Here is a 15,468-nt window from a genome sequence, read left to right as displayed (position 1 = left end):
CCCCGCCCGCCGCCGCCGGGAGCGCCGGCGGGACCCCCGGGGACGCTCGGCTTGGCCATCCCCGCCCGTCCCCGGCCTCCCGCCCGGGTCCCCCGGGCCCCCTCCGGCCGGCCCTTGTGAGCGCAGCTCGCCGTGGCCGGCTCTCCTACACGGTGCCCGCTGGCAGCGTGCTGGAACGGTCGCTGTAGTAGCCCCCAGAAGCGCTCGCCTGTGACAGAGGGTGTAAGCGGCAGCAGCGACCTGCTGCGGGGCAGCAGGGCTATGTTTGTATTCGTTCCCTTTGGAGGGCTCCACACTGTCTTCGCTTTTATCTGCATAAACTGTAGCTTTTCTGTCAGCTCGGTGGAGCTTGTTTCAGCTAATTTCCTGCATTTAAATAATGACTAGCTTTTTGTTAAATATATCACAACATCCTAGCAGTGCCAGTGGCAGGGTCTTCTGGAGGTCTCCAGTCAAACATCCTGCTTGGAGCATGACTATTGCCAGCAACATGTGAAGTCAGCTATAGTTTCGTCCCACTGAGTCTTGAAAGCTGCCCAGCATGGCAATCTACACCTCTCTGGTACCGTGTCCCAGAATTGATCCACTTTTCTGAGGAAAGATTTTCCTCACGTCTATCATCAAGCCAGTAGTAGTGCCTGTTGAAGCAGGTCTGGGCACCTTCCAACATCCCTCAAAGTTAGTTACATGTGTTTCTTATAACTAGCGAGTCCTTGAGCCGGGAAAGAAACTGCCTTGGCTCTACAAGAAGAACCCTATCCTGTCTCGGCCAGCAGAGATGATGGGGGAGGTCTTATAGTATTGTCTTACTGCAGGAGCAGGGGACACAGGGAGACAGTACTAACCTTGCTGTTCCCCTGGGCACTGCAGGCATTTCACTTGCAGCTGACTGGAAAGCAATCAGTGGGACATTGGTGACTCACAGGGTGAGACTGACAGCTGGCCAGGCAAAATCCTGTTCGTGGTCTGGCAGACTTGCATGTATCTGGGCTTCAGGGTGCTTCACGTACATCGTGCGACACTCAAGTGGTTTTAAAGTGCAATAAATAACTCCTGCTAGTAGCCCTTAATGCTGCCACTCATTTGCTCTCACGAAAGCAGAGTAACTGCAGGAAGAAAGTGAATGTCATTCTTCTCCTGGGTAAAAACTACTTTGTAACACACACACACACACACACACACACACACACACACACACACACAGCCCCATGCGCGCCTGCGCTGCTCCTGCTGTCCTTAGCTCTAGTGGATCTGCTGATTTCAGCGGCCTCTGGTGCTGCCTGGTGGGATGCCAGAGTGACGGGAATGAGCTATCCTGCTGCCAAAGTGCATGACCAAAGACATCTGCTTCCTCTTTTCTGTTCACTTAGATGTTTCTCAGTTCTTCCTGAGACATTCTGCAAGTTAGTCCAGTAGTCCCTTTGTGCTTTGTTTAAACCTGATGTTGTGAGCAACATGATGGCAATGCCAGTGTCCATGATGCTATAATGACACCATCACTGATGGCACTGACATTCTCAGTCAACACTCAAACAAGCATCAGCTAATAATTGCCTTCTTCAATGAGTAAACCTATCTTTCAAAACCTTCAGGCTCTTCAGACATCTTTTATGGATCAATTGGTAAAAGGCAACCCACAATGTGAGCCAGCAGAAAATCCATTTTGCAGGACTAGCAGGTCAGTCCAGAGTTTCCATGTTTCTCTACAGTCAGAAAATACCTGGACTTGTTCTAGTGAAATTTGTCTTTCCCTTCTTTCAGTTTTGAACTGAGCACTTGTAGGGAAAGTGGTGCATTGTGAACCAGACCTCAATTGTGACTCAAGGCAGAGTCAGTTTGATCTCCCATGACACTATCATATATGCCATCTTTCAAATTTGTCCAGCAATAGCAAAAGAAGTGACAGCACAGTGTTCAGTAAAAACATCAGAGTTGGGAAATGTCTAACACAATTTTCCATGGGTCCACTGTAGCTCCCCACCATGAATGCCTGCTATGTTTTATGTGAATCCTATGAAAATATTGCCATTTTTTCCATGGGACCACTGTCTTGCTTGGTCTCAACACAACTCTGGAGCAAGGCTTTGTGATTAAAGAAGGCCCTGTTGCTGGAAGGGATCATTCACAGTCTGCACCACTCAAGTGTACGATGATATGTGAATGGTAAATACAGACTTACAGATCCAAGCAGGTAACTGCACACCTAGTTTTTACATAGAGGTAAGGTGTCCTAATGAGCCCATGAATGAGGAAAAAGAAATACAGGCCTTACAGGAGAAGTAAAAATGAGCATGTGTTTGTGCAAGGTCTGGCTGCTCACACTGCATGCCCGCCCTCTCCAGTTTTCACCATTGCAGTCTATACTCCAGCCCAACCTGTAAGGAGTCCTTGGAGATCTCACTTTTCCAGTCACACCACAGTCCACTCCAACCTCATCATATTGTGATGTTCTTTTTTGGCAAAGTTAATTTTCAGTCTTTTTCTCCCTACAAAAAATTACTGCTTGACGATAATACTTTGCTACACATGAATACATCTGTCCATCCATCATGCCTAATGACTTGTAAGTCTGATTCTAATCAAACTTGGCAGTTGGAAGAGATTGTAAACATCTAGAATACCTGCTGAAACAAGCCATCAGGGTGCAACAGAGTGAAAGTTCACTGAAAATGTGGTAGTTAGGTAGTTAGGCATTTGTAGTTAGGCATCAAAATATGAGGAAGAAGAAGGAAGTTATAAGCCCCATATTCCTGGAAGAAAATTAAAATTCTCAAGGACCACGGCAGAATCCAGGAAAGGATGTGAATATTAATCAGATGGGAGGTTCTCCGTCAGCCAGCTCATCTGCTGGGGTGAGTACTTCGCCAGAGCAGTAGCACCATGTATTTCCACTGGGCAAGCGCTCCTCAGCTGAAGAGCAGTGTGTGGTCACCACCAGCCCTGCAGGGACGTGTCCCCATGAAAATGCAGTGCCCCACAGCAAAACATGGCCCATCTGCATGCGTGCTCCTGTGGAGTTGCAGGTGGCTGGGACAGTGGAGGTGCAGTAGCTGTTCTAGCCCTTCTGAGTCAAACCTCACAGGGCCCTTTCTGGCCAGGGAGGGCATAGCCCCCAGCAGCCCTCCTGTCTGCTTATTCCAAGCTCAGCATGCATCACATCAGCTCCTCCAGGAAGAGTGGGAGATGGGGCTTGTGACTCTGTTCTTCAGTGTGGCTGTGGCAGCCCTGAGCATCTATGGGACAAGAGCAGGCCCCACATGTGTGAGCAGACTTGAATTGTGTTAGACTAAAGCCCACAGCCCAGGGTCACTCACAAGAACAAAAAATATGCAGAGCACATCCCCAGGGCATGAAAGTGGTACCTGGGATGAGCACGGCTTGGGCAAAAAGGAGGCAAGAGGAGAGGTCAGAAGATATTGTCAGGATTTGGGGCCCAGCTAGATGGAGAGGTGTTTTGTAATGTCATGGGTGGCAGTAGAGCTGTGGGTATGTGGGAGTCTGTGCCAGGGTACCCTGGGTTGAAGGTGCCCTCTGCTGGCACCATGCTCCCGGGCACTGGCAGGGAGCGCAGGCACTGTGCAGCTCCCCAGAAAATCCAGCCCAGCTCTCTCCATAGAAATGCTGCTTCCAGGGATGCCAGCAGGACAGAAACATGCTCCCTCTCCAGTGGTGTGGGCTGGGGGACACACACCCTCGTTGACATCTTTGTTTCTCAGATTTACAGGACCTATTAAAGTGATCTGATAGCTTTCCATAAGGTATAGCTTTCCTTAGTATAAAACTGCAGTAACCCAGATTAATGATATTGGTAATTTGTTCTGTCTTTATTTATTTCAGAGTGTGCTTGCAGCCCAGAAAGCCAATTGTATCCTGGGCTGCATAAAAAGAATTGTGGCCAACAGGTTGAGGGAGGTGGTTCTGCTCTGCTCTGCTGAGGCCTCACCTGGAGTGCTGTGTCCAGCTCTGGGGTCCCCAGAAGAAAGATGTGGACCTGTGTAGAGTGTAGTCCCGAGGAGGCCATGGAGAAGATCAGAGTGCTGGAACACCTCTCTTATGAAGACAGGCTAGAGTGTTGGGGTTGTTCAGCCTGGAGAAGAGAAGGCTCCAGGGACCAGCCTTTCGATAGTTATAGGGGGCTTTACAAGAGAGATAAGGGCAGATTTTTTTTTTTAATCAGAGCCTATAATAACAGGAAACGGGACAAGACTATCAAATTGAGTATAGATTTAGACTCCTCATGAGGACATAACTTTTTTTTCAGTGAGGGTGGTGAGACATTGTAACAGGCTGCTCAGAGAAGTTGTGGATGCCATATTTGTGAAAGTGCTCAGCTTGTATGGCACTTAGAGCAACCTGGTCAAGTGAAAGTTCTTCCTCTTCATGCCAGGGGGTTGGACTAGATAATATTTTATAGGTCCCTTTCAGCCCAAATCATTCTATGTTTTTTCTTCTGTTGCTCTCTTCGAGGCCTGCAGAAGCCCAGGGCTGTCCCCAGTGCCTTTCCCTCTCCCACTGACTCCGGGTCAGTGATGTGTGGATGCTGTGTGATGGGCGGGCAGCATCCCTGCCCGGCACCCGACAGGCACATTCCTCTGCTCTTTCCTAGCGCTGCCGTGGCAGCAGGGCAGAGCAGTGTACTTTCACAGGGCAGGGCCCCGAGGCAGGGCATGGCTCCGGGCTGTCTGCAGGTCACCCTGCTGCGGGGACATGAGGCTGAGTGTCACAGCACAGCTCCTGCTCCCAGGATCCCGCTGCTTGCTCCTGTGTGAGCTGAGGAGCTCTTCTGCCCGGGCACTGGCTTAGAGGGAGGATTGGGAAGGGCTGACTTCATCTGGAGGGACAGGTAGCAGCAAAGAAACAAGCTAAGAGAGGCAGAAAGCTCTGGAGATGCAATTGCAACATCCAGCTGCCTTTTGCTGGGAGCTCAGAGGTCAAATCAGGAGCAGCACTGTCTCTATGGGAAAAAGTTTAATGAGAAACCAGGCCACGAGCTTTGTCTACAATTTGCAATGATCATTACTTGAAATAAAGACTTGAGCACTTGAACAAAGAAACTTGAATCATCTTACAAACCTGGAAGCCCTTTTGCACAGTTTTGCTGCCAGCATTGAACTGTCTTTGTGGGGTGGTTTTGCACAGTGGAAAGGGTCCCAGGCAACCCTGATACAGTGAATGTGGACACAGACCTGCTCCTAATCCTAATCTCCTTGCCTCCTGAAAGGCGCTGGCTGGTCCTGTCTTGAGCTGAGGGTGTCCCACAGTTGTGACAGGAAAGACACATGAGCTTGTACCTCCTTACCCAGCCCTACCAGGCTAATTCCCTCTTTCCTCTCAGTTGTATCTGCTCCTGTTAAGGTCTGCATCTTTTTAACCACATGGTGCTAAGCTGTGTCCTGTGTCTCAGGCCCTATTTTGTGTGCTTGCCTCAGAAGTAAAGTGATGGTAATCTTCTGAACGAGGTAGAGTCAGTCCTGCCAGAGCAAAAGAAGGTGTCTGCAAAGCTTTGGTTTTGTGTAGGTTGAGGAGAACAAGGGACAAAAAATAGCTTCCTTTGCAGAGAAGCTCATCACCAGGCAAGAAGTTCTGTACATGCAGCTGCATTCATCCTAGTGAAGAAAAACTTACACCATTTCTCAGTTACAGTCTTCCATAGCTTTTAATTTGAAAGTTTTCTTTATCTGTTTTGGGGATTTTGTTGTCATACACAACTTTTTCTAATCACTAGAATAAAGTTAAAGGTTAATGGGCCTTGCCAAAACCTGGCTCCAAAGCCAGCTCACATTTGGTTACTGCTGCGCTTTCCCAGTTCCTTGCTCATCTTCTGTTGGTTTGGGTGGTTCCTGCTGAAGTGCCTAACATACAGCCTGATTATTTGTCACAGCAATTTAATAAACAAATCACACAAATCCACTTGTTACAAGGGTACTCAGCCCTTATGCCTATCAGCAGTGCATTTCTTTTCTACGTACTGCTTTGTCTCCCTGGACAGACAGCAGCAAGAATAACATCTGTCCAGAGGTGCCAGGAGCTGGCTGGACCCTTGGGCAGTGTATTTTCTGGAGGAGAATCTGGGATGGCAGTTATGCTCGGAGGTAGGGTTTTTCCCACTGTTGACCTGATTTTACCTGACAGTTCCCAAAGGAAAAGCTTTGCATTAGCATCTGGCTACTTAAGAGTAAGCTGCTTTCAGTACTTCTAGTTCTGCTCTGATCTGCCAGTACACATCTAGATAATCACAGTGTTGGAGTAAAAAACAGAGCTTCCATGAGTTAACAGAGGATATTGCTGTCTCAATGCAAATGAGATATCTCAGAGACTACCAAGTTCTGTCTACAGCTTTTAAGAGAAATGAAAGCAAATGTTGCAGGAATGTATTCCAAGAAACAGGATGGGTTTCACCAAGGGTGACAGGTGCCCTTCTGTTCAGTGGTATTTGTTGTGGCTCCCTCCTGGTGTTAATTCATACATACCCAAGTAGTGAATAGGTCATTTGGGAAAAAATTACACCTGCACAGTAGGTGGGCTCTGAAGTCAGAAGTAGCAGGCAACATCAAGGACACATTTCTGCTCTTAATGTCGATTTGTAAACCTGCATCTTCCTTCTCTGGCAACTTAACTAATGGGGAAGTGCTGAGCAGTTTGTGTGCCTGCACATTCACTGGATTAGAGAGGATTTTATTCCCTGTTTTTTCTTCAGAAGGATGCTGTGCCTGCAGATGTGTAGGAGAGAGTGGAGACATAGGCACATTCACTGGATTAGAGAGGATTTTATTCCCTGTTTTTTCTTCAGAAGGATGCTGTGCCTGCAGATGTGTAGGAGAGAGTGGAGACATAGGAATGTCAACCAGTGGCAATGTGGAAATGTGGCCAGGCATGGCTGGGTGACCCTGCTGTTGAAGATCTATGCAAATGCAGCATCACAGAACAGTATCCCTTTGAAATGCAAGGAGAAAAAGAAAGACTTCCCCAATTCTCTTACACTACTGCATCCTTGTTGTGTCCCTTATTACATCCATTCTCTCTGAGATATCTTCAGGGACTTCAGCAACTGGCAGACTAGGAAGACCAGGCCTCTCTCACAGAAGTCAAGGGGCCACCTCCACAAAAATTCACCAAGGGCAGCTGTCACTTTGAAGGGGGGAGCTGGAATATGTACTACCCCTTTTTCTCCAGCATGGTGCTAAATGTAGGCTGATGACAACATTCAGTCCCACACAAAATGGAATTAGCAACACTGTTCTTAGAAGGTATAAAAAACTGGGGCCCAGTACGGATTTATTCATTCAGAAACAAACTCTGGGGAAAGAGAGACTGAGAATTTTTTTTTTTTTTCTAAATTACAGTGGGTGTGAATTCCCAGATTAACAAGACTGAACATCAGTATGGTGCAGACAGCACACCTACTGATGCTGCCAGCACCCAGGTTATCTGTGTCAGCTCAGAGCAGGAGGGGCAGTACTGCAGCAGCAAGGTAGTAAGGGAGCTCTGCCTAGCCTGCCCAGTCACACAGCCTCATCCCATCCCTGACACCAGCACTGGGGCTTGCCGGGCCTTGGGCCAAGCATTTACTGGGCAAGAAGTAAATCTGTGGCTTTCTGCTGTTTTATCTGCTGCACTTGGAATTTGGTCACTCAGCCCTCAAGTGCAAGCATGTGGAAAAATGCAGGTCAAGGCCATCCTTAAGCTGCCAAGGAGCTGCAGAGCATTTGCAGACTGTGGGTGCATTCAGAGCATGTCTTGCAGAACGGAGATCTGAACAGGCGGTGGTCAACACAAGGGAGAAGAGAAGCGGGTGCCCATGGATCAGGGCAAGTTGCAGCAACTTCTGCCCAGCTACAGCTGTAAGCTGCAGCAGGGGAAAAAAGTGTGCAATGGATACTCCCTTAGGCTGTTGCACTTCTGAGGTCTACTCTAACAGCCTTGCCTGGCAGGAAGCTCTAGTCTTCTCCAGATTGACACCAGATTTATTGTTCAAACTGCATCTGGTGAGGGTGCCAGCAGTCAGGATTGGTCTGTGTACTCACAATCTTGTGTTCTCCCAGCTGAGAGTGTCACAGGGTAATTCTTCTTTCATAAAATAAATAATGAACACTACTGACGTACCTGCCTGACATACCACAGTATTTACTCACAGTAATAAAAAGGAAGAAGGTGCCCAAAGGTGTATTCTGGATCCTGAAAGTCTGGCAAAATTGCTGGGAAGTGATGATGGCTGGTCCCTTCCCCAGCTACAGAGTGAGATTTAAGGTGTCGAGTTTTGGATCCACAGTATATCCAAGGGCAAACCTCTGGTGGTCACTTGCATCTCTGGTGTTAATTGTGGGTTTGGGTTTTGGTTTTGATTTGGTTTGTTTGGGTTTTGTTTGTTTGGTTGGTTTGTTTGGTGGAGTTTTTTGGTTTGGTTTTTTTTTTGTTTGTTTGTTTGGTTGGTTGGTTTTTTTTCATACAAAAGAGAACAAATTGCTCCTCCTCTCTCCTACTTGTCTGGAGGCCTCAGAGTGGTCAGAGGAATAGAACAGAGACTGTTATTCTCTCTATAAAAGCCCATCTAAATGCAGGGAGTGAGCTAAAGATGAAAATGAGCGTGGCACTTGCCCTCCTCTTTTTGCCTTGGCCCACTGTGCAGCAGGAGGGTGGATGGTGGGCTCTGGTTTGGGCTGCACAAGCAAGGCAGCACTCTTGTCTTGGGGCACTGCAGTTCTTGTGGGACCCCAGTGTCCGCCCGTACACCAGAGCCCTGGGAGGAGCAGCAGAGCAGAGTTAAATTATCAGTATGCGTGCAGAATGTGGGAAGGCGGAGAACAGCCATAAAATCCAGGAAAGACAACAGATAACAGCAAGGAAACGACAGGTGCTGGGGGGAGCGGTGACGACACCAAGGCCACGCGGCGACAAGGCCGCAGGCAGACGTGGGGCAAGAGCGCTGTGACGCAATGCGGCCTGGCCGGCTGCCGTCTGTCCCCACTCGGGGGGGAGGCCTGCAAACAGAGCTGCAGCCCTCGGAGGGCGCAGGTGTGATAAGGGTTTATGGGGTGATGAGCAATCAGGGATGAGCGCATGTATGTGGGTACCACTTGTAGGGCACAAGCACAGCACCAGGGGCAGTGCTGCAAGGGAGCAGGCCTAAGATTGGTTTCAGAATCAGAGGTCTCCTTGCTTGTTGCCACTGTCTCCAGCAGAGTTTGTGTGTCTTGCTGGTGGTGACACTAGGTCTCCAGCTCCTCAGGCAAACCCAAAGCCTTCACATCTCCCTGTCCTATGTCTTGAAGCCTTCCACATCACCATCTTGCTGGTGTAAATACACGGAGAAAATGCAGAGCCAGCTGGAGCTCCACAGCCAATTCCAATGTGAAGGAAGCAGCCACCAGAAAACCTCCTGTCCCACCTGAGGAAGAATTTCCCCACCTCTTCTTTAAGGTGTACAGTAGGCAGGGACTTTCATTAGGAGTTGCAAGCTTGTGCTTGGCAGAAAAGCTTGAAAGGACAAAAACAGTTTGCAAGAGGTCATTTACCCTTTGTCATCTCTTAGCATATCATTTTAATCTGCTTTCTGAAGGCACTGGAATTTGAATACCACTGAGGAATGAGGTGGAGGAAGATCAAGCCTTGTATCAGCCAACTGACCTTGGTGCCTCCAGCACAGAGGGGAAGCAGACATTTCCTGTCATCATCTATCCAAGAGGAGAGATCTGGAGCACACAATGTGTCCCAGCAGCAGAGCCCCAGCCTGCTGCTCCTGCGCTGCTGCTGGCATGACCAGAGAACCAAGCCATGCTTGGAATCATAGGCAGCGGAGGTGGCACCAGAGGCATTACAATCAGCATTTGGATGTTTTTCTTGGTAGTAAAAACTTTGGAGAAGACTTTAAAGGCCCAAGATAGCCCTCATCTGGAGCTGTGAACCTGTGTTGGTGGGTGAGCAGTTTGCAGGAGGGGGCTCTGTGTTGCTCACATTGTTGAGTGTTGGCTAGAACCAGACTTGCCAGATGTGAATCTAAGGACATACATTCATGTGTGCTGGAGACTGACAGCTGCTTGTCCCATGGACCCAACCTGCTGGTGGCAGGGTCCTTCAGGGCTCACCCAACAAACCTTGTGCACAGTGAGGCTTGGTCAGGTACCTGTTCTGCTGAGATGGAGATGTCCCACCTCTCTGCTGGTTTGGGTTGTACCGCCTTTGGGGTAAGGCTTCTTTCCTGACTCCTGACCTGATCATCTCAAGGCTGCAGTTTGTGAAAATTGCTTTTTATTCTATCATCTGGCACCACCAAAAAGAGATTGGCTACATCAGCTTCCCTTCCAGCAGTTGTAGGCAGCTATCAGATCCCCCTTGGCCTCCCTTGTACTAGACTAAACAAGACTAACAGGACCCCATGTGCCTTGGGAACAACTGCTAATGCAGTTAAATATTTACTTTAGTTGAGGGATTTCCAAAGTGGAATAATAATGAAAGACAAAGGTTATTGAACTGTGTAAACTCTGTGAAGAGGGAATATAAAACATGTGTGCAGCTGCCTTGGCAGAGTGGAGGAATGACTGTGCAAGGGGAACCCTGAGCTGGTGATGTTGCTACTTCCCAAGTCCTGTTCACAGCCCTGCTGAGTCGCATGAATAGATCTCCAGTAGAAAGATGCCAGCAGCTTCTGGCAAGGCCCATAGCTCTCTGGCCACAAGGGATATTCAAGCTGTCCCCTTTTGACTCAGACAGAGAGGGCCAGTGTGCATCTTCCTCTGGGGAAAAAACATCCTAAGCACAGTCATAGTCAGATCCTCAGTGAGTGCAAATGTGTGTGCTCCATGCACCTGGAGCTCTCCCAGGCTGCTGGTGTTTTCTGTAGGGCACCTGCCCCCTGCTCACCCCTTGCACACATGATACATCCCATCTGCTCCCATGGGGAAGGTGACTCTCTGTCCCTTCTGGTCCAGACCTCATTTCAGCAAATCTGAGCTGAAGGAGTTTTTAGTCAACATTGGTCTTGCACTGACTTTATGACCAGTGGTCCTCTTTTCCATCCTTCACCCTTCACAAACTGATTTTTTTTTCACCTAAGGAAACTGGGGACAGATGTAGAAAATAAAGCTTCTGCAAAAGAGCAGATAAGAATGCTCACCCTGACATAAAGCATCCAGTCTTGCAGGCAAAGCAGCTGGGATATTCTGGGGTCATGATTCTTGTTGAAAAGACAGTGTTTCTTGCCACTGCAGATCATGTCCAGCCTCCCTGTCCTCTCCCTGCTCTGTATGCCACCTCTGTGTATTTAATCTGGGTATCCATGCACACTGTCCCCTTTCAACACACCGAATCTTATGATAAAGATAATTTTGCTCTGGCAATCTCGGCTGCAGCCAAGGTGGTGAGTGGAGTAAGGTTAGATTAAACCACCTCTGATTATGTGGCTCCTGAGCATAGGCAGTGACTGCACCTGCAGCTTCCTGCCCCCAGGGAGCTGAATTTTTTACCCTCCAGACCCTCTGCACCCCCAGCCTGTCCCATCCCATCCCATTCCATCCCATCCCATCCCATCCCATCCCATCCCATCCCATCCCATCCCATCCCATCCCATCCCATCCCATCCCATCCCATCCCATCCCACCCAGTGACTGTGTGAGCTTGCTACAGCACAGTGACAGGCCTCCCGTTGTGTTTGGGATCCTGACCAGTGCATCAGGCAGCTGAGTATCCACCTGGGTGGGTCTCATGGGACAATGCCACAGTGCCACCACTCTAATCAGCCTGAATTTCCTGGCTTTTCTATGTCTAGTCTCACAACTCAAGTGCAGATACCTGTCACGTACGAAGAAGAGCAGCTGCAAGGCTGAAGGGATGCTTTAGATGAGATGCAATCAGAAGTAGCTGGCTGGGATAAGCAGAGAAGAGCAGCATTGCCCAACCCTGATGTGTTGGTTTTGTACAGCCTGGTTTTTGATAATGGGGGACCACAGAGGTGTCTTCAGTGAGAAGGGGCTGGAAAACTTCCATCATGTCCAGCAGAGCCAATCCCTGATGGCTCTGACAATGGACATGCCACTGGACATTGGCCAAGGCTGGGCCATCTAGAGAGGTTGGTAATGCCTCTGTGATTGCAGATTTAATAAGATAATCAAAACAAAGTGGGGCATGCAGTGTTAATTCCAGCCAGAGAAGAAGGGGAGGTGAGAACCTGTGAGGGAAGCAACATGGAGACACCAGGGTCAGTGGAGAAGGAGGGGCAGGAGCTGTTCCAGGCACTGGCGCCGAGATTCCCCTGCAGGCCGTGGTGAAGCAGCTGTGCCCCTGCAGCCCATGGGGATCCATGGGGGATGCAGAGATCCACCTGCACCCCATGGAGGTGCCCATGCAGGAGCAGGTGGGTGCCTGAAGGAGGCTGTGATCCAGTGGGAGACCTGTGGAGAGAGGGGCCCTGGCCCCAGGCTGGAGCAGCCTGTCCTTGATGGACTGCACCCCATGGAAGAGTGACCAACATTGCAGTAGTTTTGGGAGCACTGTTTGTCTGTGGGAGGGACTCACATTGCAGCAGTTTTGGTTGAACTGCTGCTTGTGAGATTGGATCCATGCTGGAGAAGTTCACAGATAATTGTCTCCCATGGGAAGGGACCCCACAGTCTCACAGGGAATGGGCTCCTCTCCCTGTGCAACAGAAGACCTCAGGTGATGAACTGACCAAAACCCCTGTGCCCTGTCTCCCTCACTGTCAGTGGGAAGGAGGGAAGGGTTGTGGAGAAAGAAAGGTGTTTTTAAGGGCTTATTTTACTTCTCTTTTCCTCCTGATTTTGTTAGTAATAAATTCACTTTGTACCTCTAAGGCGAGCCTCTTTTGCCCTTGGAGTGTTTTCTGCCATCCTTATTTCAACTCATGAAGCCTTCATGAAATTTTTCTCTCCTCTGGCTGCAGCAGGGGAGGGTGAGTGAGTGATTTCTGTGGCTGCCTGGCATTGGGCCAGTGTCAAACCACAGCACCTGACTACAGTGCAAAGGGATTGTAAAGCAGCCTCTGATGCTGCCACGTGAAGCTGACAAGTAGGAAGTTTCAGGGGAAAGCTTATCTTATGTGTGAGAGTGCCTAAGTGATCCCTTAGGGTGTACAGTCCAGCTGCTCCCAGCAGGAAAAAAACAGTGCTTTTCCCAGTGTTCCTGAGATAAGGCTATGCCCTCCTCTATAAAGGCAGCCACGAGCAGAGCGAGGTGTGTGAGCAGGTCTGCCTGAACTGACCATGTCTGGGAGAGAGCTGCTGCTGCTGCTGCTGCTGGTGGCAGCAATGGCGACTCTGGTCACTGCCGGAGGTAAATTTGCTCTGCTGCTGGAGGCTGGCTCATCGGCAGTGGGGTGGGAATGACAGATGGATAATGGGATGGAGGGGAATGCATGATAGGGCAGAAAGACCCAGAAATTCTGGTTTGGAGAGGAGGTGAGGTTAGGGCAAACAAACAGTGGCAGCATGGTGAGGAAGAGGGATTGGAGCAAATACACCGTGCCTTTCTTTTTAGCAGTTTGTGGCAAGGGTTACAGGCTGGTTCATCAAATGTATTGCACTTGGGAGCAATCTGGGAGAGTCCAAAGCTGCTGCAGTTCCTGCCTCCATGCAAACTGGCAAGGCTCTGCAAGAACAGTATGTGCTCAGCATATTTACGAGGGAAGCACCTGTTTATAGGCACTGGGAAGCCATTGCTACCTACGTGCAGGTAGTGCTGGTGCTGCAGCTGCCTGTGTGTGAGCCTTCATGCTCCCAGGACATTTGTGCACTGCACAGGTGGGCTGTGAACTGTTGCTACTGCTCTGTTTGCCTGACAAAAAGGAACCCACCAAATGCTGCTCTCCCCAGAGGCAGCAGTTGTCCAGCTGTGCAATATCACCAAGCCTCATCTCTCTGAGGATACCCCATGCCACATGCTGCATTGCATGGTTTCCCATTTCCTGAGCTGTGTTGGATGCTCCTTGGAGCTTCTGACCCAGAAACTGGGAGAGAGGGCTGTTGGGAGAGGGTTTAGGGGGTGGGAGCAGCCATTCACAGCTTTGTCCCAGCCAGCTCAGCTGTGGATGGAAGCAGTGTACTGTGCTGCTGTCAGGGACGGGTGGGAGTGGCATACAGCAGCCAAGTGATCCCCCCCTCATGAAACCCACAGAGCTGATTCAGTCCTGAATGGGCTCTGCCCAACACTGCCTTCCCTTTGGTTTGGATGTGATCCTCTGTCCATCTCTCGTGCTTCTGCCATCAGGCATGGGTAATGCCACGCTCATGGGTCTCTGCTCTCTTTCAGGGGCAGAGCTGAATGAAGGGGCTGGCCTGAGAAGGGTAAGAGGCTTCTGGTTTTCTTTGTTCATGGCTTGAGCTGGGCATGCGTGCTGTGCCTGGGAGAAAGACTGTTCCCAGAAATCATCCCCAGCTTCAGGGCAACTGGTGTTCCAGCACCAAACCCACACCAAAGCCCAGGCCACGAGTCCCACTGAGGGATTCAGCAGCCCCTGCTCCTCTGTGGGCACACACTACTCTGATAGAGGGAACCAGTTTGCCAGTGGCACTTGCTCCTGCCTGAATGTTCTGGGGGGAAGAAATGGGTGCTGCTGGCACTGAAATGTGCGCTGTGGTTTCTCCTTTCCAGCCGGTGTGTGAAGACCTGGCTCACCTGCAGGCCTGCCCCCTCCTGTACTTGCCCATCTGTGGGACCGATGGCAATACCTATGCCAATGAATGCCAGCTCTGTGTGGAAAAAATGTAAGCTCATGCCCTTGGCAGGGGCCTCCAGGGTCTAATTTTGGCTGCCTAGGTGCTTGTGAAGTACAGTCATTCAGGCTCCCCAGAGCCTGGGAAAAGCCATGGCAGGCTGCACTTGCATGGCAAATAACAAACCGTGTGCTGGGCTGCAGGAGGGGAGGGATGGCCAGCTCATCAAGTGAAGGTGCAAGGAAGTGCAGAGGAGCTGTACCCAGCCAGGCTGAGGAAGGGGATGCCTGGGGGTATCCAGCAGCAGTCTACAGTCGCAGATGGGATGGAGCCTCAGTTGTCTTGGTGCAGGCAATACAACAGGGGGCAACAGCAACAAACCCCCAAGAGGGTGAAAATTTGACACAGGCACCAGGTCCAATTGGTGGTGCACTACAGGGGTGTGGGGGGAGTCTCCATTCTTGGGGATGGTGGTTGGTGCTCAGATAGAGCCATGGCCACGAAAACCTTGTGCTAGGGACAGCCCTGCTGTGAGCAGGTCAAGCTGTAGATGCACCACCAGTACCACAGGCCCTGGGAGGGCACATCCATGAGCCAGGATGTTGCAATCACCTCAGCTCTTTAGACAGGAAAATGAGCAGGTCAGTTTTATAACAGTCAGCTCCATTCCATTTGATGGAATGCAGCCAAAGTATGACTCATGGAATGGTGGTTTATTTTGATCTCTCACTCTTTTTTCCTATATTACTCTAGGAAAACCAGGCAAGACATCCGGATTTTGAAAGATGGGGAGTGTCAAGATACCTGA

The 15,468-nt window shown here is 49.9% G+C and overlaps 1 protein-coding gene across 1 annotated transcript; it reads left to right on the top strand.

The window, feature by feature from the left end:
* Positions 1-13,211: 13,211 nt before the first annotated feature.
* SPINK4 (serine peptidase inhibitor Kazal type 4) lies at positions 13,212-15,468 on the top strand. Its single transcript, XM_036402554.1, has 4 exons — positions 13,212-13,281; positions 14,257-14,291; positions 14,599-14,711; positions 15,414-15,468. Exons 1-4 carry the CDS (start codon positions 13,212-13,214, stop codon positions 15,466-15,468), a joined length of 273 nt encoding a protein of 90 aa, XP_036258447.1.

The sequence above is a fragment of the Molothrus ater genome, chromosome Z (genome assembly GCF_012460135.2).
Source record: "Molothrus ater isolate BHLD 08-10-18 breed brown headed cowbird chromosome Z, BPBGC_Mater_1.1, whole genome shotgun sequence".
NCBI classification, from domain to species: domain Eukaryota; kingdom Metazoa; phylum Chordata; class Aves; order Passeriformes; family Icteridae; genus Molothrus; species Molothrus ater.
Note: the sequence above shows the minus strand (reverse complement) of the source record. Positions and strands in the feature narration are given on the sequence as shown.